The 23,631-nt window shown below is 39.5% G+C and overlaps 3 protein-coding genes and 1 long non-coding RNA gene across 4 annotated transcripts in view; 3 read left to right on the top strand and 1 right to left on the bottom strand.

The window, feature by feature from the left end:
- The window catches only part of slit3 (slit homolog 3 (Drosophila)), a 233,203-nt gene extending 232,884 nt beyond the window's left edge, over positions 1-319 (top strand). Inside the window, exon 38 of the mRNA XM_085365888.1 lies at positions 72-319. Within this exon, the coding sequence (XP_085222014.1) occupies positions 72-319 (248 nt within the window). The remainder of the gene's footprint in view (positions 1-71) is intronic.
- A 14,785-nt stretch (positions 320-15,104) lies between these two features.
- LOC146638091 (uncharacterized) lies at positions 15,105-17,677 on the top strand. The gene is made up of 6 exons (XM_085365878.1): positions 15,105-15,302; positions 15,612-15,874; positions 16,070-16,260; positions 16,394-16,487; positions 16,669-16,862; positions 17,483-17,677. Exons 1-6 carry the CDS (start codon positions 15,105-15,107, stop codon positions 17,668-17,670), a joined length of 1,128 nt encoding a protein of 375 aa, XP_085222004.1. The 3' UTR covers positions 17,671-17,677.
- Positions 17,678-17,749: 72 nt separating this feature from the next.
- On the bottom strand, positions 17,750-20,081 carry LOC146638090 (uncharacterized). Its single transcript, XM_085365867.1, has 6 exons — positions 19,872-20,081; positions 19,481-19,609; positions 19,081-19,274; positions 18,437-18,584; positions 18,137-18,341; positions 17,750-18,054 (listed from the first exon to the last, which is right to left on the bottom strand). Exons 1-6 carry the CDS (start codon positions 20,079-20,081, stop codon positions 17,750-17,752), a joined length of 1,191 nt encoding a protein of 396 aa, XP_085221993.1.
- A 617-nt stretch (positions 20,082-20,698) lies between these two features.
- LOC146638089 (uncharacterized) lies at positions 20,699-21,192 on the top strand. Its single transcript, XR_014906578.1, has 3 exons — positions 20,699-20,735; positions 20,810-20,873; positions 21,183-21,192. It is a non-coding gene; the product is annotated as an uncharacterized LOC146638089 (long non-coding RNA).
- Positions 21,193-23,631: the final 2,439 nt, after the last annotated feature.

Raw genomic sequence — 23,631 nt, 5'->3', positions numbered from 1 at the left:
CGGAAATTTGCCGAGAATGAGAGCATATTATGATTTAAAATGTGCTTTTTTTTAACGCCACCAACATGCAGAAATCACATGTCAAGGAGAAATGGTAAGAGAACAGCTGAAGCGCCACCAACCCTTAAGAACATGCACGTCCACCAGCAAGATTCCCCGCATGGACTGTTCCAGATCCTGCCAGGCTTCACCTGGTGTTTGCTGTAGCGTCACCAAGACCAGACGGAGGAAGGTGGTTTTCCGCTGCACAGACGGCACCTCGTACTCAGAGGAGATGGAAACCGCTCTGGAATGCGGCTGCTCCAAATGTCCGTTGTAACAGCACGGCAGTTTGTTTTGCAGCACTCACCGCCGCCTTTTTGTGAATTCCACACATCAACGAAGTTGTCGCTCGGAGAATTTTCTACATTGATGAGCACCAGCATGACGCAATTTTTAATTTCCACATTTTGTTTGACCGCTGCCAATTTGCTGCCAAGAGAAACGATAAACAGAAACAAAAATGGGACACGTGTGTGTGTTTTGACAGAGAGAAAATATATTGTAAGATATAAGTGAGAAAAAAACATAGAAGTTATTTTTATTATGGATTTTTTTTTCTAAAAGATGATAAAAGGACTGATTTTTGTAATATGTTGATTATATAATGTGTTGCATAGTATAAAAATGTTATTTTTACCTTGTAAGAAGTACACAGCAAAATAGATTAACATTCCTTAAAAGTATATGAATTTATATATGTGTAAATCTATATAAATATTTACCCTAACCCAATGAATTTTATATCTTCTAAGTGTATTTGCATGATGTTAATGTGAGTGCCAATGTGTGGGACACTGGGAGAGAAGAGCAGAGAAGAAGAAGAGCTCTGTTGATTCCACACAAAGGAAAAGGTGGCAGGCTTTTGAAGTCCTTCTTGGAGGCTAAAAGCGAACTGTATGTGCCTAGCTAACCTGCTTCTCTATATAATGGACATTATCCTCACATGTGAGTTCCCATAAAAGACTCTTTTCACAGAGATGATTTAACAGTTTGCTCTAATATTGTGTCATTCTTATTTGCTGTTGCACGCCACACTTGGAGCCACATAAGGTTTGACATTAAATTGGAAAGGCATCTGCTATTCATTGGAAAATGTTATGAATCAGAAATTCCCATAGAAATCAATAATAATGAAAAACATGCTGTAAATTCAGCATTATGCTCACTCTGAACTTGTTAGAGTTAGACTGCTGAGATTTAAAACATACACAAGTGGAGATGGGAAGACATCTTTTTTGAGTTATCCTTTTAAATAGCAAGAAGTTTTCTCTCAAGAGTCACTTACTGAGTGTAGCTGGTTGGGCTCCGAGGTATTTTTTTACACCCATAACAAATGGAGTGATGTCACACCTGCATAATACCTACACGTCAATGCTGCAATGTGAGATGTCAAACTTGGTATAAATAGCAAATACGCCAATTCTCGCTGTTTGCTATTCAATTAATGCTTAACAAGGACAAACTGTTTCAATAACAACAATACACCAAAGTCACATGTTTTTGCCTTAACAGATAAGGATGTCAGAAATCATTGAAAAATGTTGCTGATTTATGCAAGTTCACTACTTTTGATGTGCCTGTGTTGAAATCCAAAAGGTTTGCTGCAATATTTTCAACAGCTGCTACTGAATTGTTTTTGGATAAATAAGCATCATAGTGTCACATGTAGCAATTCACACCAGTCCATAACAACAATCAAAATAAATGTGTGGCCTTACGTGGTATACCTCTCCCTAATCTCTTAATTAGATCGTATTTTAAGGTCCTAGGAAATATAAAAACCTCAAATTAAGTAATATAAAGCCTTAACCACGTGGCAGTTCTTTCAGTTTGAAAGATTGTCTGTAGAAAGTGCCTCATAGCTTTGTGATGAATGTGAAACTGCAGTACCACGTACCAATTTCTGTGTTTTACCCTCTGTTATAAGAATAGAGCATTTGTTGTGTTACAATAACAATATATAATGCAAGAACCAATATTTGCTTTAAAATGCATATGGAAGGAATCATTTTATTGTAAAGGTGAAGATTTTGGTAATTCAATAATGGTTTTAATTTGAGTGTTGACATTGTAGGTGGAGGTTAAAAACTATTATGTGCTCTTGTTGACCAAAATGTAATTTGCTCCGGTGTGATCACAGCAAACCTCCACCATCACAACTAAAAACAGCTTCAGTCAGTTTGTCACATAAGAGAATCTGATTACACGCAAGAAACAACAACACAGCTGAACACAAATACATTACCTGTGCAGTTTCTTATTGCCCACAGTTGACTAACACAATTAAAAGTATTAATATGATGTAACTACTACTGTACTGTTTACTTTATACAATGTTGCTTTGTTTACACAGAGGCAAAGCATCATCAGTAAATTTACAGCTCTGCTATTAAAGGTTTGCAACAGTGTTAAAATGATGATTTTCTACACTTTTATTCTTCTTGCTTCTTCACTATGAACATTTTCCTTTCATTCCCTACTTTTCTTCCAATGTTCAAGAGAATATTATCTTTTCCCCACAGTGTCTCCTTCATTCACAACCTATCCCCTTTCATTTTCCTACTTGTTAGCTTCTATCCTCATTTTTACAGCAGTTCCAGCCTTTAACTGTCCCCTCGTTTCCTTTTACCCACTGCACATCTTCGTCTCCTGATACTGATTGCTTAGCTTTTCATTCTGAACAAAATAAAGCACCTCAGTTATTAGTTATTGACAATGAAAATAACTGTAAAATCAAACACGTGTATATGTCCTAGGTTTAAAAAACACGATTATGTGAGTGATAATTGATACTTATGTTGAATGTTAAAATTAAACTACCATTGAAACTATAATAATCTTTCATGTGTGAGTTTTTAAATACAGTGTGCCAGTGGAAAGTGTGCTTACTGTACCCAGTCTTCAGTCACTAGAGCTCAATCCACTAGAGCACCTTTGGGATGGGGTGAAATGGGAGATTCACAGCTGTCTTACTTGCAGTATGATGCCGTCATTATGGTATGTCACCATGCAGTATGTCAGTATGGAATGTTTCCAGCACCTTGTTTAATCAATGCCATAAAGAATTAGGTCAAGAAATCAAAGGGGGTCCATCCAGGTTCAATTTGGGTTCTGTACCAGAGGCCTGGGAGCTTAAGGGTCCTGCACAGTATCTTTGCTGCTCCGACTTTACTCCTCTGGACAGAGAGCTCGGATTTTGTTCCTGGTATCTGCTGGAGCCACTCTCGTAGCTTTGGGGTCACTGCACCGAGTGCTCCGATTAACGCTGGGACCGCTGTTACCTTCAAACTCCACATCTTCTCGAGTTCTTCTTCAGCTCTTGGTACTTCTCCACCTTCTCATGTTACTTCTTCCTGATGTTGCTGTTGTTTGGTACATCTATCAATGTAGCAGTCTTCCTCTGCTTGTCCACTACGACTATGCCCGGCTGGTTAGTCATCATCTGTGTCTGGAAGTCCCACAGAATCTTAACTCAGTCATTCTGGACCACACTAAGGGGCGACTCCCATTTTGACCTCGGGACTTCCATGCCATAATCTTCCTGTATACTATATTACACTTTTTTATGGTGTTTCATGTATGCCCTGCCTGCTAGCGTCGTGCACTCTGCTGTTATGTGCTGGATTGTCTGAGGGGCATCTTTACAGGGTCTGCACCTGGGTTCTTACCTGGTGTGATAGACCCCTGCCTCTATGGATCTTGCACTGAGTTTCTTCCTGTGCTGCCATAATTGTGCCTCTGTGCTTTCTTTCAGTCCAGCCTTGTCCAGCCATTGGTAGGATTTCTGAATGTCAACAACTTCTTCTATCCCCCGGCCTTCCATGATGGCTCCTCCTCACTTATAACTCACCAGTTATGGCATTAAACATATTGCTGCTCCTGGGCTGGTCTGCCATTACCCTTGAGTTGTTGCTTTCTGATGGTGTGTTGATGCTGATGGACAGTTGACTGCTGCAGTTAAGACTGATCGCCTCTCCTTGAAAATGCTACTCCATTTGTATTTTAAGTTCACATTTTTGCTTAATATTGATTTGAACTGTAACTTCTGAATTCTAAAAAGTACATGAAAAAAGGACATGTGCCATTCATTTTATTTGAATAAAATTTCATTTAGCGTTTGTAATAGGTTTAGGGTGTAAATGAACACCTGACCTTACCTAATTGGAGGTAAGATGGTTACATAGAAAACTGGGTGTTTGTTATACACTAAAGGTAGGAGTATGTGACAGTTATCCTTAGTGGTTGCAAAAGGTGCAAAATGCATCTGCACAGAGATATGCTTTAGTGGTCTTAAACTCAGAAACTCACAAATAAAATGTCTTAAAAGTTTTTAGTGCATACTATTAACTATTAACATCAATCCAGAAGAATACTTATCTTTGAACTGGTCCAACAGGACAGGTCTGCTTTCATTTTAGACACTGAGAAATGTTTTACTTTCAGAGAAATATAAAAGTGTTTAACTCTGATAACAAGAGTGTTTTGCTGTTTTCTTACAGATCACACTCTATGATATACGAGAGCCTTAACATTTCCCTAATGTTATCTGGTTTGCATGGAATCCATCCCTTTCTACTAATTAGCATGCAGGCAGCTGAGAAAGTCAAAACATCCTGACTAATGTTAATTGACCAGAATGTTTCTCACCAATAGATGGCAGCATTGTACAGACAGAGAGGACATAGCATGTTGATAACTTAGTGATTAGAGCCTACTGAACAGTCATATTTTGTTTCCCTAAGAGGGCCATCTAAATTTATACATTTAAACAGTGCTTAACACAAGTCAAGCCAAAAAAAAGAAACTAAAAGGAGTTTGTCCTGGATCAGTTGACCAGCTCTTTATTTTAGGTGTGATTTTCACATGTTTTTGATGCTAATATAAGAGAGGTAGAGGTAGGACCACAAGCCAACCCGCAGCAGCACAGACTGAGAGTAAACAAAACTCACAGTTTGGGACATCCCACGATTGTGTGCTCACACAGTTGCTCCAGATTTCTTGGCTGTACATTCATGTTCCACATTTTGTATTCCACAATATCACAAAGGTACTGTGCTGGATTTAGATTTGGAGAATTTGGATGCCATTCGAGCACAGTGAAGTCATGTTTTCAACACTTTGTGTGCTCAGTAGCTTGTGTACTTCTTGGTACACAATGTTGCCCACACAGTTACACCAAAATCAGGCCAATTTGCTATTACAATGCCAATTACATACATGGATGTAACCTTACAATCCAAATGTCACAGCAGCAGACCAGTCAGTGCCTAAACTTCTGTTGTCAGGTTTTGTTTAGCTCGTGCAAATTATTGGATCCGTTTCCTGTTCTTAGCTGACAGGACAGACACCTGGTGTCCTCCTTTGTTTGAGCTCATCTGCTTGAAGGTTGGAAGGTTTGTTAATTCAGGCATTTTCTTCAGTGTGAGCTTCACTTGGTGGCTGTTTGATGTTTCTGTGCAGTGTGAGAAAAAAAGTGTATTATGTGGTGATACATTATATAAGTTTCATATAGATTTTTCAGAGCACTAAATGCAAAAGGTAAAAATATATTTAAAAAAAAAAGCAAGGTAATGGTTTTTGTCTGACCAGCCGAAGCGTTTGTCCTCTTTCCCTCCCTTCACCAACTGGTCACGTCAGCTGGTTCTGCTGGACGTTTCTTCCTGTTAAAAGTGAGTTTTCCTTCCCACTGTCACAGAGTGCTTGCTCATAGTGGGTTGTCTGATTGTTGTGGCTTTCTCTGAAGTATAGTAGGGTCTTTACCTTACACTATAAAGCACCTTGTTAGATTTGTATTGTTGATTGTCATTTATGCTTAGAAATATTTACTTATATATGCTTAGAGTTTTGTTCTAGTCTAAGTGCTCTTTGTTTAGATGAACTGCAGGACTTCCTCACCGTGTTATCTAGGATGAACCATCTAGGGTGAGGGGGAGGCTACCCTCTTCCTGACCAAGGATGTTTGACCCTTTGATCAGCAGTCCACACACACACACACACACACACACACACACACACACACAGGCAAGGTACTCTTTGTGTATGTAGACGTCATATGTTAATGAACTTATGCATATTCATGTAACCTCAATAAAAGGACAGTGATATGGGAGAACGGACGAGACCAACTGGAGTCAAGCGGTTGTCCGGTTCTCTCCCGTGCACGAGTAACATGAAGAACTTTGCCTATTTGTGTCTTGCTTAGCAGTGTAATTATATTGTCTTCAACGTTCCAGCGAATAGGTTTATGCTACAAACCTATCACACCTTGAAGTGACTATTGCAGTAATTTGATGCTATATAAATAAATAATGAGTTACCTAGGAAATCATGTCAAGTAAATCTATTCACATTTTGAAATAACGAGCATTAACCAACGTGCTGTACAATTAAAAGGAATAAGACAGAGCAGGAAAATACAGAAAAGCACAAGTCAAACAAGAGGAAAACAAAAAAAGAGAAGAGTTGACGCAAGTACATCTCAAGTAAAGAATTCACACCACTCTTTTTTGTGGTTTCCGTTTTTGAGCTTGTGTTTTTGTCTTTCAGCTTTCACTGCATGCGTGCACCTTGCTGTTGGTGAACACTTCGCTTCAACGTGTTTTTGCTGCATGTCTGTGTTAGCGCTAGCCTCTAGTCTTGGTTAATTTTCAGATTTAGATTTAGGGTCACATGTTTAGCTGAGAGGTTAAGCAGGTAACCATGTGCAACAAGGCAAAATGCAACCTGAGGTCCCCCGTTAGATAGAAAGTGCTTAAGCATAGAAAAAAGTCCTTCAATGAATGGTTGAAAGATGCATGTTTAATAAAGCTCCTGGAGTGCTCCAGTAGAAAAGTGCTACATAAGAATATGTCCATATCGTCAGCCTCTGTTTCTTTCTCTCTCTTCTTTCCTGTCTCATCGTCTCATCTGTATAACTGTCCTCTGAGCCTAAATCATGTCCTATGTTTAACTGAACATAGGACACGATTTAAGAGTAAGAATCTTGATTATAGGGTGGAGTAAGTGTTTACATTAAGACGTCAAAGCAAAATTTTGACTTCCTGGTGGTCTAGGTGATGCTTGGATTACCAACATCAGCAAGGCACTTCCTCTAAGCACAATGGCGACTGTACCTAAACCATTATTAACGGTAATCAATTCAAGAAAAAGACGTGCACAGGAAATAATTCGTCATCCTTACCATCAGTGACACCATGAAATCCAAGAAACCCATACATCAAATGTAAATAAAATATGAAGAAATCTATCCTAGGTGCTATGAAACGGACACTGATCCATGTTAGAAATAAATGACCAGCTTATATGTGCAAAAACCGACTTTTTAAATAACCTCCTACACAGCTTATATTTGGTTTATAAAATCTCATAGAAAGAAAATCTAAACAATGTATCATACACACTATTACATAACCAATTCATTATTAATACAAATTATATTAATGATTAGAAAATGAATCTGTGTTATCATTAAAAGCTCAGGGATTTTAAACATATAAGCCATAATATTGTCTATCCATATACTGTCAGCATCAATCTGTTTTTGTAATAAAGCAACAGCGATCTGTTTCTATTCTTCAGAAAAGAGTAGCCTCAAAGCACTGTGTAAAAGTGCACAACAGTGTAGGAAACAGAAAGAGTGTGCAGCTAACCTAGTAAACTAAGTTGTGGTTGACCATTCCTCAGCTTCCGAGCAAACACTGAGTGTAATTACTCAGAACTACTGTGACCTGTACCAGAGAATGCTCAAGGTTCAAAAGCGCAAAGACGATGATGTACTTTATGTTCTCTAGTTGAGATTGTGGGTCAGGTGGTTACAAATTGTGAATCATGAAGCTAACTCTCAGTGGTCTTAAAGAAACTCCAGAGTCTCACAAATCCATCAAACAAATCATTCTAGCATGGTCTATGTTTTGCCTCTGTATCAAATGGATTTGAAGTCATTCTGTGATACTTGCTGCTAACATAGCCATAAACCGATTTTACTGTCACTTTTTGGTGATCTTTGCAAATACAAACATGTATAATGAGGATAGAAATTAATTGCTTAAAAATGTTAAGAGCAAACTATTTTGAATGTTATGCATGTGGTGGATTCATAATTGTCTCTGGTACATTTGTTGTATGGGCAGTATGTGTTCACTGTTTGATTGTGTAATTACGTGTTACGCACTGGCAATGCATGCCGGTAGATGGTAATACAGGAAGTAAAAGAGATGGTCTTACCGCACACAGTGGTCCCGCGTACTTATTCAGATTCAGAGTAAGAATCACACATGGTGTCAGAAGTGCTGTGTGACTCGTAAGACTCCATACATCTGCCGAGTGTGAGGAGAAGGGGAAGGTGGAAACAAAATGCCGAATGACGACGTAGACGATCGTCCGAGGGCAGGAGTTAGCACCGCGGCTAGCACTCCCAGCGCTACGTTTAGCATCCAACCACCGGAGCCCTTTGATTTTTCCAAACCACACGAATGGACAAGATGGGTCCGTCGCTTCGAGAGATTCCGTCAGGCAAGTAATCTGTCTGCGAGCTCGGAGGAAAATCAAGTGAACACTCTCATATATTGTATGGGAGACGAAGCGGATGACGTCCTGAGAGGACTAAAGTTAAGTGATGTAGACCAACGGGACTATGCTAAAGTGAGAGATAGCTTCCACAACTTTTTCATTGTCAGGAAAAATGTTGTTTATGAGCGCGCACGTTTTAATATGCGCAAACAAGAGCCGAATGAGACTGTTGATGCATTCGTGACTGCCTTGCATGCATTAGCAGAGCACTGTAACTACGGACCGCTCCACGATGAGCTGATAAGAGACAGAATAGTAGTGGGCTTGGCCGACACGAGGCTGTCTGAGCGCATGCAGATGGAAAAAGACTTGGACTTGGATAAAGCTATAAATATGGCCAGGCAGTCAGAAGAAATCAAAAAGCAACAGTCAGCTTTGAGAAGTGAAACAAATGTAATGCATGTAAATGCGAAAACAGTTGACAGAGTGATACAAAAGCACGACAAAACAAAGTTCAACATGTTCAAAAATAAAACTGTCAAAACACAACAGCAATATAGCAAGAGACAAAGTAACAAATGCTACAAGTGCGGAGGCTCTCCACATCCGAAACCTGAGTGCCCAGCAAATGATGCAAAATGTCATTTATGTGGAAAAAAAGGTCACTACCAGCGAGTCTGCAGACAAAGCAAGACAGTGCAAAGTATTGAGGAGGAAGAGGAGCAAGGTTTCTTCCTAGGCTCAGTTTCCAGTGACGGCCAGGCGTGGACAGCCAACATACAAGTGAAAGATGCAAAAATCACTTTCAAACTGGATACTGGAGCAGATGTGACTGTAATAGCTGACTCGGACTTATCAAAGATTTTTGCTAACGAACACAGACCAGTTCTCCAGCAGCCAGAAAAACCTTTGTTAGGCCCTGGAAAAACACCACTGGACGTTGCAGGTTTTACAAAGCTACAGCTCAACTACGGAGTGAAACAGACAACAGAGAAGGTCTATGTTGTAAGAAACCTGAGCACTCCACTGCTAGGCCTGCCCGCCATTACAGCTCTTGGCCTGCTGGTGCGAGTTGACGCGGTTTCAATGGACACTCTGAAGACTACTTACCCTAAACTTTGCAATGGTCTAGGGAAAGTGCAGCGGGCCTATCACATTAAACTCAAACCGAATGCTGTGCCGTACTCACTCAAAACTCCGCGAAGGCTTCCTCTGCCTCTGATGGGAAGGGTAAAAGAGGAACTCCAACGAATGGAAGAGCTTGGTGTCATTACCCGAGTTGAGGAACCAACGGATTGGTGTGCCGGCATGGTTGTTGTTCCAAAGAAAAACAGCCCTAGGCTAAGACTTTGCGTAGACTTTACCGGACTAAATGAGTATGTGTGCAGGGAAAAATATGTGCTGCCATCGGTTGAACAAAGTCTCGGAATGCTCGCAGGAGCCAAAGTGTTTAGCAAACTGGATGCCAACATGGGCTTCTGGCAGATTCCCCTGTCCGATGAGTCTGCCAAACTCACCACCTTCATCACACCCTTTGGGCGGTTCCACTTTAACCGCCTACCGTTTGGGATCAACTCAGCGCCCGAACACTTTCAGCGCATGATGGCGGAGGTCATCGAGGGTCTCGAAGGAGTGGTGTGTCACATTGACGATGTGTTGGTGTGGGGACGTAACCATCAGGAGCACGATTCCCGTCTCCATGCTACACTGCAAAGACTGGAAAAAGCAGGCATAACGCTGAATGTTGAAAAATGCGAGCTCTCCCAGAGCAAGGTTGCTTTCTTGGGTCACATCATAGCGGATACAGGAATCAGTCCTGACCCGAAGAAAACGGAGGCAATTACAGAAATGACAGAGCCAACTAATGTGTCAGAGTTGCGCAGTTTTCTGGGCATGGTGAATCAAGTGGGCAAGTTCATCCCCCATTTAGCTGAAAAAGACAAAGCCCTGCGAGATCTTCTTTCCAAAAAGAACGCATGGTATTGGGGAACTGACCAAGTGAGAGCTTTCAAAACATTACGAGATGCCCTGACCTCACCCCCAGTGCTCGCAATGTATGACCCCAACAGAGACATTAAAGTATCAGCAGATGCTTCATCCTATGGTCTCGGAGGTGTTCTTTTGCAGCTGTGGGAAGAAGGATGGCGACCAGTGGCGTATGCATCGAGGTCCCTTTCTCCTACAGAACAACGATACGCACAAGTGGAAAAAGAGGCACTGGCATCTACATGGGCGTGTGAGCGTTTTCGTGATTTCCTGATTGGTAAACATTTTTGTCTTGAAACGGACCACAAACCTCTCGTTTCCTTACTGGGAGGACAAGCTCTGGATCTCTTGCCACCCAGGATCCAGCGATTCAGAATGAGACTCATGCGTTACTCGTACACTGTGCAGTACGCCCCAGGGAAATCGCTCTGGACAGCAGATACTTTGTCCCGCTCACCTCTGAAAAAACCAATGAACCTGTCAGACAAAGAGCTAATGGAAAGCACAGACATATATGTCGACAGTATTGTAGCAAACATGCCTGTCAGTTCATCATATATGCAAACACTGAAGGAACAACTGAAAAGCGACAGTGTGTGTGCTCGCGTCATGGACATGTGCACCGAAGGCTGGCCAGAACATGCAAAACAAGAGCCTTTACTGCGAAATTACTGGCCTGACCGAGCCACGCTCACTGTTGAAGACGGCCTTTTGTTAAAAGACACACGGCTTGTCATTCCTTCAGCAATGAGAAACGAGGTGCTGGAAAAACTACACGAAGGACATCAAGGTGTTGTAAAATGTAAAGCTCGTGCACGCCAAACAGTGTGGTGGCCCGGGCTGAGTCAACAAATCTCTGAGATGGTGCTCAAGTGCAAAACGTGTATTCAAGAAAGACACAATAACAGTGAGCCACTCATGCCAACAGAATACCCTGCCCGCCCATGGCAGAGAGTGGGCACAGATCTTTTCGAGCTGGGAGGGAAAACTTACCTTCTCGCTGTTGACTATCACTCTAGATTTGTTGAGATTGCTTTGTTAAACAGGACAAAATCAAACGATGTCATTACTCACCTGAAATCTTTCTTTGCCCGTCACGGCATCCCAGAGGTCCTCATGTCTGATAATGGACCACAGTATTCAGGTCAAATCTTTACAGACTTTGCAGCAGCATACGGCTTCAAACACATCACAAGCAGTCCCAAGTTTCCGCAAAGTAATGGAGAAGCAGAACGTGCTGTGCAGACTGTAAAAAATCTTCTGAAAAAAGCAGCTGATCCTTATCTAGCTCTTCTTGCCTATAGAGCTACACCACTGCAGTCCGGATACAGCCCTGCAGAGCTTTTAATGGGCAGACGTCTGCGAACCACACTGCCGATGCTTCCATCGCAGCTGGAGCCCACACTGCCGGACAACGCACTGCTCGCTCGAAAGGAAAGGGAGAAGAGGATGATGGACATGGCAAACTTCAACAGGCGCCACCGCGCAAAACCTTTATGCAGCCTGTCCCCAGGAGAGCAAGTTTGGGTGACTGATGTCAAAACTACAGGCACTGTTGTCCAAAATCACTCTACACCCCGATCATACACAGTGGAGTTACCACAAGGGACTGTGAGGCGTAATCGTGTGCATTTGATTCCTTTAAGTTCACCTGTGCATGAACCTGCTAATGTGCCTGTGTTGCAGAAGCCTCAAACACCCAGTGTGATCCCTGCTACACCTGTTAACACTGATGTGGTCAGAACCAAGTCAGGGAGGCCAATAGTTAAACCTAAAAAGTTAGATCTGTAAGAAAAAAAAAAAGGTTGTTGTTATGTAACTGTGTTATAAGGGTTTTGTAGAGCACAGTAAAATAAAGCTAAAAAGAGTTGTTAAGAAAAGAAAAGAACAAGAAAACAAAAACAAAAGGTTAAAAATGTAATGCAGATTGTTTGCCAGATGTTCTTGTATGGCTTTGAAAAAGAGAAGTTCTGTCCTGAGAAAAGGAATATTCTGTTTTTGTTTAAAAGGGGAGATGTGGTGTATTCATAATTGTCTCTGGTACATTTGTTGTATGGGCAGTATGTGTTCACTGTTTGATTGTGTAATTACGTGTTACGCACTGGCAATGCATGCCGGTAGATGGTAATACAGGAAGTAAAAGAGATGGTCTTACCGCACACAGTGGTCCCGCGTACTTATTCAGATTCAGAGTAAGAATCACACAATGCATGTCTTGATTTGGACAGTAACTTGGACATAATGAAGTCACATGCAGCTGCAGTGCTGTGGTTGCTATTGTGTCTTAAGTTAACAATCAAACATTTGTGACCTCATATTTTAAGAGTAATGTCAGTTAAAGAGTAGAGGTGGTGAAAAATTACTGTAAAATGAATGAAAACAGTTTACATGTTTAAACACCTTGTTTGTTCTCTTTGGGTTAATATGTGATATAAAAAGTATTAGAGTGCCCTCTGGTGGTAGCAGCATCATCAGACATGTGGAATGCATTTGTGCAAAAAGTGGAATGATAGGATATCCATTTCAACCATTATTTACATTTTTAATAAGCATGACATCAAAGTAGTTATATAATAGCAAAAAAAAAACCCAATTTGGTTTAGAATGAATAAACAATGAGATCAATAGTGGCACTAAAGTCAAAGCTGAGGGTTCCACATATCATGGATATTGTTTGCTGTTATTTTTACAGCAAACAATATCCATGATATCCATCAGCAAACTGGCCGAATGAGGTGAAGGAAATAAAAAATAATATAGACAACTGTTAATTTTTTCATCATTCTTAAAACCTTATTTCCATGCAGTCAAAATGAGTCTCGGTTGAGGTGTTGCTCATCTTCAGAGGGTGTTATGTCTCGAGAGAGGAAGGGGAATTCACACAGGACACAAGTAGAGACCTGTGTGAGAGCTTTAGCAGTGTGTGTGCGTGTGTGTGTGTGTGTGTGTGTGTGTGTGTGTGTGTGTGTGTGTGTGTGTGTGTGTTGTCATAGTCTGGGCAATGACAAATACTGTTTCCTTAGTTCAAAAACACCTTGAAGAAAGCAGCCATGATTATGTATACTTCTAAAGAGACCTACTCTTTATAGATTGTTTTAGTTATTTGCACATAACTTTTGTGTGTGTGTGCATTTGTGGGCACTGAGTGCTCCACTATGTACTGACTAGATCTGTGAAACTTAGTCAGCATGCTAACACGATCATGTTACACAATAGTGATACATTTGTTCTTACTGTATACATTTTTGAATTAGCATAAACTTACTTCCTGTGTCTTAGGGCAGCGGTCCCCAACCCCCGGGCCTCGGACCGGTATTGGTCTGTGAGTCGTTTGGTACCGGGCCGCGAGAGTAGAGGCTCAGGTGTGAAATGTATAGTTTTCAGGGTTTTTATCGGTTTTCAGCGTTATTTTGTTATTGTTTTTATCGTTAACTCGGTTTTCCTGGGTATTTTCACGTGTGTTATGAATAAATCTTATTTTTTCCGGTACCGGTACTAGTTTTATTTTGTTGTATTTATCGACACCTTAAAGGCCGGTCTGTGACAATATTGTCGGGCATAAACCGGTCCGTGGCGCAAAAAAGGTTGGGGACCGCTGTCTTAGGGGACCTAAAGACACAGGAAGAGACCTAAAGCCCTCTCTTTTGAAGCTTGAATCTGAATCTATAAAGAAGTGGAGCATGGAATTCAATGTAAACATAAATAAATAGCACCAAGATGTTGTTATTATTGTGCTCATAACCTGCTTCTTGGGGGTATTTTTTCTTCTTCCCTTCATTCACAACCTGTACTTAAACAAATTTGAACGAACCACTGTAAATAGATAAACGTGTGGAAAATGTACTAAAAAGAAGTGGAGAACATTTGTTGTCAGAAATACTGAATATAAAGTACAGTATAAACATATAAAATACAGTTCTGTGTAAGCTGTTATTCTTGATTTAGGTCAGAAATGTTTACAGTCCACTGGGAATGTAAACATTTTATCATTTACTCAAACTGAAACTGAACTATGATCAGCAAATATTTGGATCAGTTCTAATGTACCTACGACCTTCTTTCCTGTTAATATAACCCTTAACACCAAACATTGCAAACCTTTATATAAGCAGGAGGTGTATGTTTGTTCTTCCCCACAGATGTTTTTGTGGTCAGGCTATGTTGATTTTTAATGGCTTTATTAAAATTATTGTAAATGTTGTCGATTGGTGCTTTGTTCTTTTAGGTTAAGTATTAACTGCATAAGAAACCAAATTTGCTCAACCATTTGAAATTAAAATACACATCTGAACATGACTTATGTTTGGCTGTACTGGTTAATGGTCCATGTACTTTTCGGTATTTGAAGTTTTGTTTCAGAAACCAAAACGAAAAAACGATATTTAAAAGAATTTTCATTTTTTAAATTTTTGATAAAGAATAAAATGGGCGAAAATAACTTGTTTTTTCATTCGGTGGTAACAAATAGCCGTCATACACTTAAAATTAGACGTGCTTTTTTGGATTTCTTCGTGATTCAAATAATGAAAGTATACTAGCGCAAAAACAAAAAAATAGACGCATTTTCAATGTCTGAAACGGGAAGTACTTCTTCTGCGCGTTTTTTTATGGCGCGCGCACACCGTCCCCTACACAAGAGATCGACGGCCTTAAAGTTACACTGGAATAAACAGAGGATGGACCATTACGTTGTTTTTAGGAAAACTAAGAGAGTGACACTCCGGGACGAAGACATGACTGCAGAAAAACTGGGTCGCATCTTTCAGGTAGATATGTAAACTTCGCAAACTTTGCTTTCAGCAGTTTTTTTATGAACGTTATTGTTCTTCCTTACTGCGGAACGGCTAACGTTAACATTTGGTGATTTCATGTAGGCCTACTTTTACTAATACTATGTCTAGCCGTCTTCATTGTGCTAATATGTGAATTGTGCACATGTGCTAATGTGTAAATAGTTATTCATTGACTTTTACCGGCTACTAGCTAATAAGTAAGCCTTTAGAGCCTATTAACCGTGTGCACAGGAGTAACACGTTAGCAGAGCAACGTGATTTACGGAAACTTTTCTTAAACAGGTATCCGCGCATACTCTGTACATCACGGATGATTCAAACGTGGCTATGTTCCCCGGTGCGGTCTCTGGTGTTTTCAGCGCATTAGACCTTACACCCAGAGGTCACTATGAAGTCCACGGAGAAGACATGGAGTCAATTCCAACAGCAGGTTCCAGCGGGCAGCGTTTTGCATTTATGCGAGCACCAGCTGTGGCAGCGTCTGCACCTTCACGTTCACAGCAGGCTACTTCAAGTTCCCCTATGTCCTCCAAAACATTTCAGAGGTAGGATGAGTCTGTGTTCTTGAATATTAAATTACAGAACAGGCAAAATAAAAAGAAACATAAGGTGCATGGATAGTTGAATTGTTAAGAATAGCAAAGCTGTTTTAGTACAATTTGCCTATAGCAATCACTGAATGGATTTGTGGCCTGCTGTCTTTTACAAGATATGTAAAATTATTATGTTTTGTTTTACAGATCAGTGTACTTTGCAGATGTAGTTGGTGGGAGGTTGATTCCCAATAGAATGGTGGTTGTACGATTCCTGGAGTCTGAGGCTACGCTTCAAGGGATAGTAGGAAAAGTGCAAGATGCCATTGGTAATTACAACCCAATAATTTTGACAGATGCACAGGGCAATGCAATTCTGGAGTCGGAGGGCACAACAGGTGAGCCATAATATTACAGCTAAAGCCCATATCTTATGGAGAGACATGTCTTACCAGACTCTTTGTAATATTTATTGGGTAATATGGTATTGGCTTCTAAACAGGTTTCTTTGGTTTTGTTTTTCATCTGTAGGGTCACAGTACTGGAGACAAAATGCACGAAAAATTCTTGCTGTGCCTGAACAAGACTTTAATTGCCTCCAGGGAACAAAGAGGAAGAAACTGAGGTATGTGAATAAATATGTATATACTATAGGATGAACATCAATATAGAAGAATTAATTTGATTTAAATCCTATAATAGCAGTAAGACATCACTACATAAATCATCATCTATCAGTAAGTGATGTGATGTTTCTTTAAGCCAGTAAGTAGCTTTGACATCTGATTATCCATTTTTATTTGTAGCAGCCGTAAAGATGATGACAGTGCCAGTTTGGGAGAAGTGAGTGACAAAATAGAAGAGTTGGTGTTGGCATCTCAAAGTCTGCCAGCTGTCACAGCAGCAATCAAAGAGCTCACTGATCTTGCAGTTGCCCAGAAAGTCACAACCCCCAAGCTGCAGACACTCAAGGAGGGATTTAGCTGCGTGGTTTGTATGAGTATGTTCAAATGTTGCTTAGTAAATACATTACATCTACACTAACATTTTAATTACAATTAAAACAATGTCAAACCACATTCAATCATTACTTTGGACAAACATTTTTTTACCAAACATAGGCTCTTTATTCAGCAGTGTCCATTTAAATACTTAGGCACAGACAATCAAGATGCAGGTCTACTGTAACATAACATTCAAAAGTTTACATGCACATTTAATTTGGGTTCTCCTTGCAATCTTGACTATGAAAGTATAGCTTTTCAAATTGATTACAATGTCAGTATGGGTGACGGTACACTGTTCACAGTAATGTAAAACTAAAAAGTTCACATTTAAAATGGGACTGTAGTTGCATATATTGAATCAAGTACCTGTAACTTTTTCATTTTTCTTGCTTGCTAATTGAGAAAATGTACTGATTTTGCCCCTCATCAATTATAGACAAAAATATAGACAGGGACTTTCTCAGAACAGCGTGAACAAGAGGAATTACAGAATAACCAAAAATATTCTGCATGCTGTCTGTAAATTTATGTCAAGACTGACTTTGAACCTATAGTTTGAACTAAATTCAACATAAATGGATAACAGTCTCACTTATCTGATTTACTTTTGCAGACATCATTGAGGATCCAGTGTTCTCACTGTGCTGCAGAAGCATTATTGGCTGCAAGACATGTGTGGAACAGTGGCAAGAGACATCACAGCACTGTGCAAAATGCAGGGAGAGTAACAACGGAGTTCTACAAATTACTGGTCTAACAGCTGCATTTTCTGTATTGAAATCTTTTTTTGCAGAGGAGTAATGTAGTGTGTACACACAAATGTTTACAGTCAGTTGATTTTTTTTTTTGTCTGTTCTGTACAGTTTACAGATGCAGTGGTTCATACATTTCTCTGAGTTATGTTTATGAGACAGAGCAGAGCTTCTTTGTATGGCATAAAGTCACCATTTACGGCTCTAAAAAACAAATGTGAAATATCAGGATATTTTTCTGCAAAATGACTCTCTGTTCTAAGTTTGTCCTGTTCGGTTGTGAAGGGATCAACTCCAAAAGTCGAATATTCTTTGAGTGCAGATCCCAAGTGCTGCCTGTAAAGGTCTGCTGCTTCAAGTGCATTTGGCAAGAGCTCTGGAGAAATTCTTCTTTTACACCCATGTTCTGCAAAGTGATTTGGTATGCCTTTTCCTGTAAAAAATAGAGGAGGTGTTTAAATGTTCATTATCAGGGTTGTAAGCAATCTGACTTTTTTTTTTTTTTTTTTTTTTACCTGGGATTCTATGAGCATTCCATGATTCTACCACACTTGCAAGACCAATGTTACACAGCTGACAGGTTAGATTGGACACACAGTATCGCACAAGGTTATCCTCCATATCTATCTCCTCCTGGTCCATCAGCTGGAGTAGGGCAGTTTTTAGTGGGTAGTTGACACGGTTGTTGATTTCAGGCCAAATCCTTTCAACTGTGTGGTTCTAAAAGAGTTAAAAGAAACATGTCTTAAATGTACGTAGTAGTACACGTAATAGTATAAGAATTTCAGCTGATGTTAATGGTACTTAAATCTTACTCTTGTGGATGAGGTCTGTAAATAAGGCAGTCTCTCCTGATTGAAGCGATGATGTGACAGCATCTCTTGCATGAACAGTGTTAAATAAAATTCCTTTCCATGGTCTACTCGCACCTGGTCCCACATACCATAGGTGATCACTGCAGGTCTGGTACAGGAAAAATAAAGAACATTTATTAACTATTTTGCTTTAAGACCAGCAAAGGTGTTATTATTTTGAATGTATTCATTCATGTTTTTTTTGGGTAATATTTTAGTTGTAGTAGGACAACATATATTTCTTAAGTTTCTTTGCAATGTCACTGTCATGCTCAGACTTTAGATGTATGTCAGAACAATTGAAAGATATGTGGAAATCCAAGAACCTTGTTCCATTCATAAATGAACACTGATTAATTGCAATAAAGTAGTTAAATGATTCATGTGCAATTCCATTTTATTTATTTTTACATTAATAGAAAATGTTGATCAAAATGTTTGGTAAGTTCTTAATATATTATATTCAGGAACATAACCAGACCCATCTGTTGCATGTCTAATTTAAATTCAAATATTGTAAATTTGGGTGCAGCTCATGTCCAATATGACTAACATGTCCATCAAAACACTTAAGATGAAATAAATGGTTTGAGAGGTTGTATTACCTGAAAACATATTCATAGATGCTCAAGTTGTTTTTGATTGGCATTGTGGAATGACTCACAATCTTTTTACTGAATCCATCTACAGCTAAAACATGGGTGACTCCAAACATTACAAGTTTCTCGTTTTGGTCCAGGTGAACCTTGTGCCCCATGCATTCAGCATGGTACGGTGTGGGATTAAGATTCCGAGCTCCCTTACAAAAAAATCACAAAAATAAATGACAGCTGACTGGATAAAGGCAGATTTGATCATACGTTTGAGGAAGAGTCAAGTAACTGTTAAAGCAGGGCGTACATCTGTTAAACAGAATTAGGCCCTACCATTACATGATGTATATCACAAATATGACAAAGAACATTGGAATACAGTTCTAGTGGAAGATTAAATAACATAGGCTACCTGGCGTCTTGCTTCATGATAAGGTTGATGCACCTCTCTTAAAATTGACCCAATTCGTCCCTCTGCAGCATGTACCCCTTTTGTGGACAGATAGCCCTTCATCATTTTGCGGCCATATGTTGGGCCCACCTGTTTAAAATAAAAGATCATGCTACTACTAGAACAACAAATGTAAAGTAGCTTATTCTGAAAGCAAATGTGTAAAGCTAAAGTATTGTGCTAATTAACTGTACAAATACCAGTGAGAGACATCTTTAAAATAACTAACGTTACCCACCACCCGCAAGACGCTAAAACGCGCGGGCGCGCGCACACAGTCTAGACTAACCCCCTTACAACCCAGTTAAGACAACCATACACAGTCATAAGGTGAAGGAAGAAAGTACCTTACCTCATTTATAGCTTGTGTCACCTCAAGCTCCAACCGTGTGTCCGAGAGTCGACAGCTAGTGATTTGCTCAGCACAAAACTTTCTAACATTTCTCGCAGAAAATCCTCTCACTTCCCCGTGTTCATATGACAGACGCTCTGATATAATTTCCGATGACAGGCCTTGTTTTGCCATCTCCATGATCACGTCTGAGTATTTTTCCAACGTCATGATGTCCACACTACAGTGTTTGCCATAAGTTTGCGCATCACTTGTACAGGTTGTTGACCTACTAAAACTTCCGGTTCAGACAAAATAAATAAAGGGCCCTTTCTCGTTCTTTTTTCTTGGGTTTTTCGTTTCTGATGTGCGAAAGGACAAAATGAAAAAAACAATTGTTTTACGTTTTTCATTTTAGCTTTTTAAGTTGAGAATTAAATAAGTGTCTCATTTTCTTTTTTAAATTATACTTTCTGAAACGAAACTTCAAATACCGAAAAGTACACGGACCGTTAATAGTACTTGACTACACACCCTTCATTCTTCTTACCTTCGCACTTTAATTTTCATTTGATTTTATTCTTTGAAAACAATAGTCTGATATATAACAAAAGTTGATCATTACTGCCTTTTTATCTGGTGACTAAAATCAGGAGAAACTTATATTTTAAGTACCAGTCCTGAGGGGGCTTGGTGTAATTGTAGAGCACCCCAAAAAGTGAAAAAAGTACACTGTTATCTTCTTGTCCCTTTACCCAAATGAATTATTTTATCTAGAACTCCCTCCCCATGTATTGCTGAGCCAAGAAATCAAAGTTCAAAATGAGTTCTATAAATGATTGAGCAGACTTGACACCGATCACTGTCACTGTGGTCTTGATACGGGTAAGTTATTCTCTGTAATGTGGTATTGATATTGTAACATTTTTATATATATTTTTTATTGTTTTCCATTTAAGCTTCACAAGCTTAACAACGGGAGAACTGAGAGACCTGACAAAGTTTCTGATTTAAACTCGGAAGGTTTGTTTCTTCATTTTTTCAGAATGCTCTGCCATTACACACAAGTTAAATATGACTTTATTTAAAATTGTACTTTTCCCTCGGGAGTATATATCTAGAGAGTCTATGATTGCTAAAATCTCCAAGAGGTTTATTTGTTGATATGGTTTAATATGATCACTGTGCATTTTAATAAAATAACAACAACAACAATATGAACAATATCCAGTCAATTTACAACTAAATTGAGTAAATGTTTGCCTTTACTCAGTCCTCATCTCAGATGCGACAAATTGTCTAAAATATTTTTTTTCACATTTTCTTCAACAGGGAGCCATGAGGACCCAGTTTGTGCTGCTGCTTTCTGCCACTGTACTCTGTGTAAATGCTAACATCACTGAGCGTTACCAGAAGTTTATAAATCAGCATATTTTTCAGCGGATGAGTGTTGACAGGTGTACCAGCGTGATAGCTAGTAGACGCATTAAAACTGCCGACAATGAGTGTAAGGAGACCAACACCTTTATCAGAGCTACCACGGGTCTAGTGAAACCCATTTGTGACCGTGCAGGAGAGCCATATGGTGAGATGACCAAAAGCACAAAACCTTTTGACATTGTTGTCTGTAAACTAAAAGGGGGAAGGCCAGGCCACTGTGAGTACCGTGGGAACGCTTACACCAGAAAAATTGCTATTAGATGTGAACAAGGCTTACCTGTGCACTTTGACAGAGACATTGTAAACTTTGAATAAATATTTGCTCTGCACTTCGGTGCTCAATAAAAATAGTTCCATAACCTAATAAACAATAAAGCTGCATGGTGTGTTGCATTAAAGCTGCTAAGTTGTGACTGTAATCTAACGTATCCTGACACAGCGTTATGTGATTATTGCGATTGATCCTTCACTTTTATCTTTTATCATATGTCAACAAAGAGGAGTTCTGGGAAGAAGGGCCATGTTTTAACCCAAAACAAAATCTTTTTAATCTCCTAAACCTTACCAGCCCTGAAAACAAAAGTTAAAAAGTGATTTTGAAAATAAATAAATCAGCAAATTAAAAAAAAAACTATATATATAGGCAAAAAAACACAAGGTGCCAATGGGATGCAAACAGCTAGGCCTCCAATGTCCTATTGTGGACTTTGACACAACACTACATAAAATTTAGGGGTGCACAAGACATCAAGCTATATAGAGTCTGGGTTGTCTGGCTGTTGGGAATTTCTGAATTTTAATGTATAGTTACAATATGATGCACCTAGGACTTCACTTCTCTGGACAGAGATCTTGGATGTCGTTCCTGGGATCTGTTGGAGCCACTCTCCCGCTTTGGAGATCACTAATTTGGGTGCTTCATGGGGACAACCGTTGCCTTCACTCTCCACATTTGCTCTGGCTCCTCTCTCAGTCTTTTTGGTATATCTCAACCATCTTTCTTCCTGATATTGGTTGGAACAACTACATCTATCACTATGGCCTTCTTTCTCTTCTTGTCCGCCACTGCGATGTCTGGTTAGAAAATAAGCTGTTTAAAATGTTTTTGTCTGCAGTAAAAATTTCCTCCATCCATCACTGGAAGTAAACATTAATTGATGATAATCCCAAAGAGTATGATACAGCAAAGGATAATAATGCAAACAGTTTATTGCTAAATGATAACTGTCACGGTCCTGTGTCGGTGACCCAGCCTTTTGTGTCATTATATAAGTTTTTGACTTCACCATTGTTTATCACCGTTGGTGTTTTTGGGTTTCTGTTTTGTATTTCTAGCTCCCTAAGTTCTCTAGTATTTATTGATTTCTAGTTCTTGGGTTTTGTTCCCATGCCCCTCGTGTTTAGTGTAGGTTAAGTTTTGTCTTTATGTTTATTTTCTTGTTCCCCAGTCAGTCATGTCTCATGTCACTCCTGTCCCTGTGCTTCACGTTCCCTTTGTTTAGCATCAGGTCCGTGCCTCTGTGCCTGTTGTGTGTTTCCTGTTTTATTTTGATAGATCCTGTCCTGTGTTCAGTGTTTTGAGTTTTGCTTTTCCCGTGTCTTGTTTCGTCTGAGTAGTCCCAGCTGTTCCCCATCCTCTCATTATCCTGCCGGTGTATTTTAGTCCTCAGTGTTCCCCTGCTCACCGTGGTGTCGTCACCATGGTGTGTTTTTCCTCTGTGTTTATGGTAATGTTCAGGCTCCCTCAGGTTTTGTTTTCTAGTTTCCTAGTTTGAGTTTTGTGTTTGCGTTTCTAGTTTACCTTTCTTGCATTTCAAGTTTTTCCCCAGCAATAAAGCTACTGCTTTTAGTTTATAATTCAGTCTCCAAATCCTGCATTTGGGTCCTACATCCTGCCTGCTGCACAGCAAAACATGACAATAATATAGAAAGAGAAAGGTCTGACTTCATATAAATCCTCACGTGTTTGGTTTAGTGCAAAATAAGTGGAACAACATTGTCTTTTGATATATCACACTGATATATCACTAACAGTATTTTCTCTAGGCTTTTTGCAGTTTGGAGAATTTGACTGAAACAGTATTGCAGCACAATCACAAAATGCTATTTTTACTCTGGACATACGATTGTCACAGAACCTGTTTTGTCAACCATACTTCGTGTTTTGGTGTGTTGGTCATGTTGTGTTTACTCTCAAAGACGTCATTTATCAATGCTCAAAAAGTATATCATAAATTATAATGTAAAATCTTAGATACAGTTTTGCACAATTGCCATTTTCTGGTAACCTTTTTCTGGCCCAATAGAGCATCTAAGCAAAAGCTGATGTCTTGGAGCTTTT

Source organism: Diplotaxodon limnothrissa, linkage group LG2, assembly GCF_057381915.1.
Source record: "Diplotaxodon limnothrissa isolate DT_005_m linkage group LG2, D_limnothrissa_male_GT1.1, whole genome shotgun sequence".
In the NCBI taxonomy this organism is placed as follows: Eukaryota; Metazoa; Chordata; class Actinopteri; order Cichliformes; family Cichlidae; genus Diplotaxodon; species Diplotaxodon limnothrissa.
The sequence above is the reverse complement of the archived record's forward strand: the minus strand, read 5'-3'. Positions and strand labels throughout refer to the sequence as shown.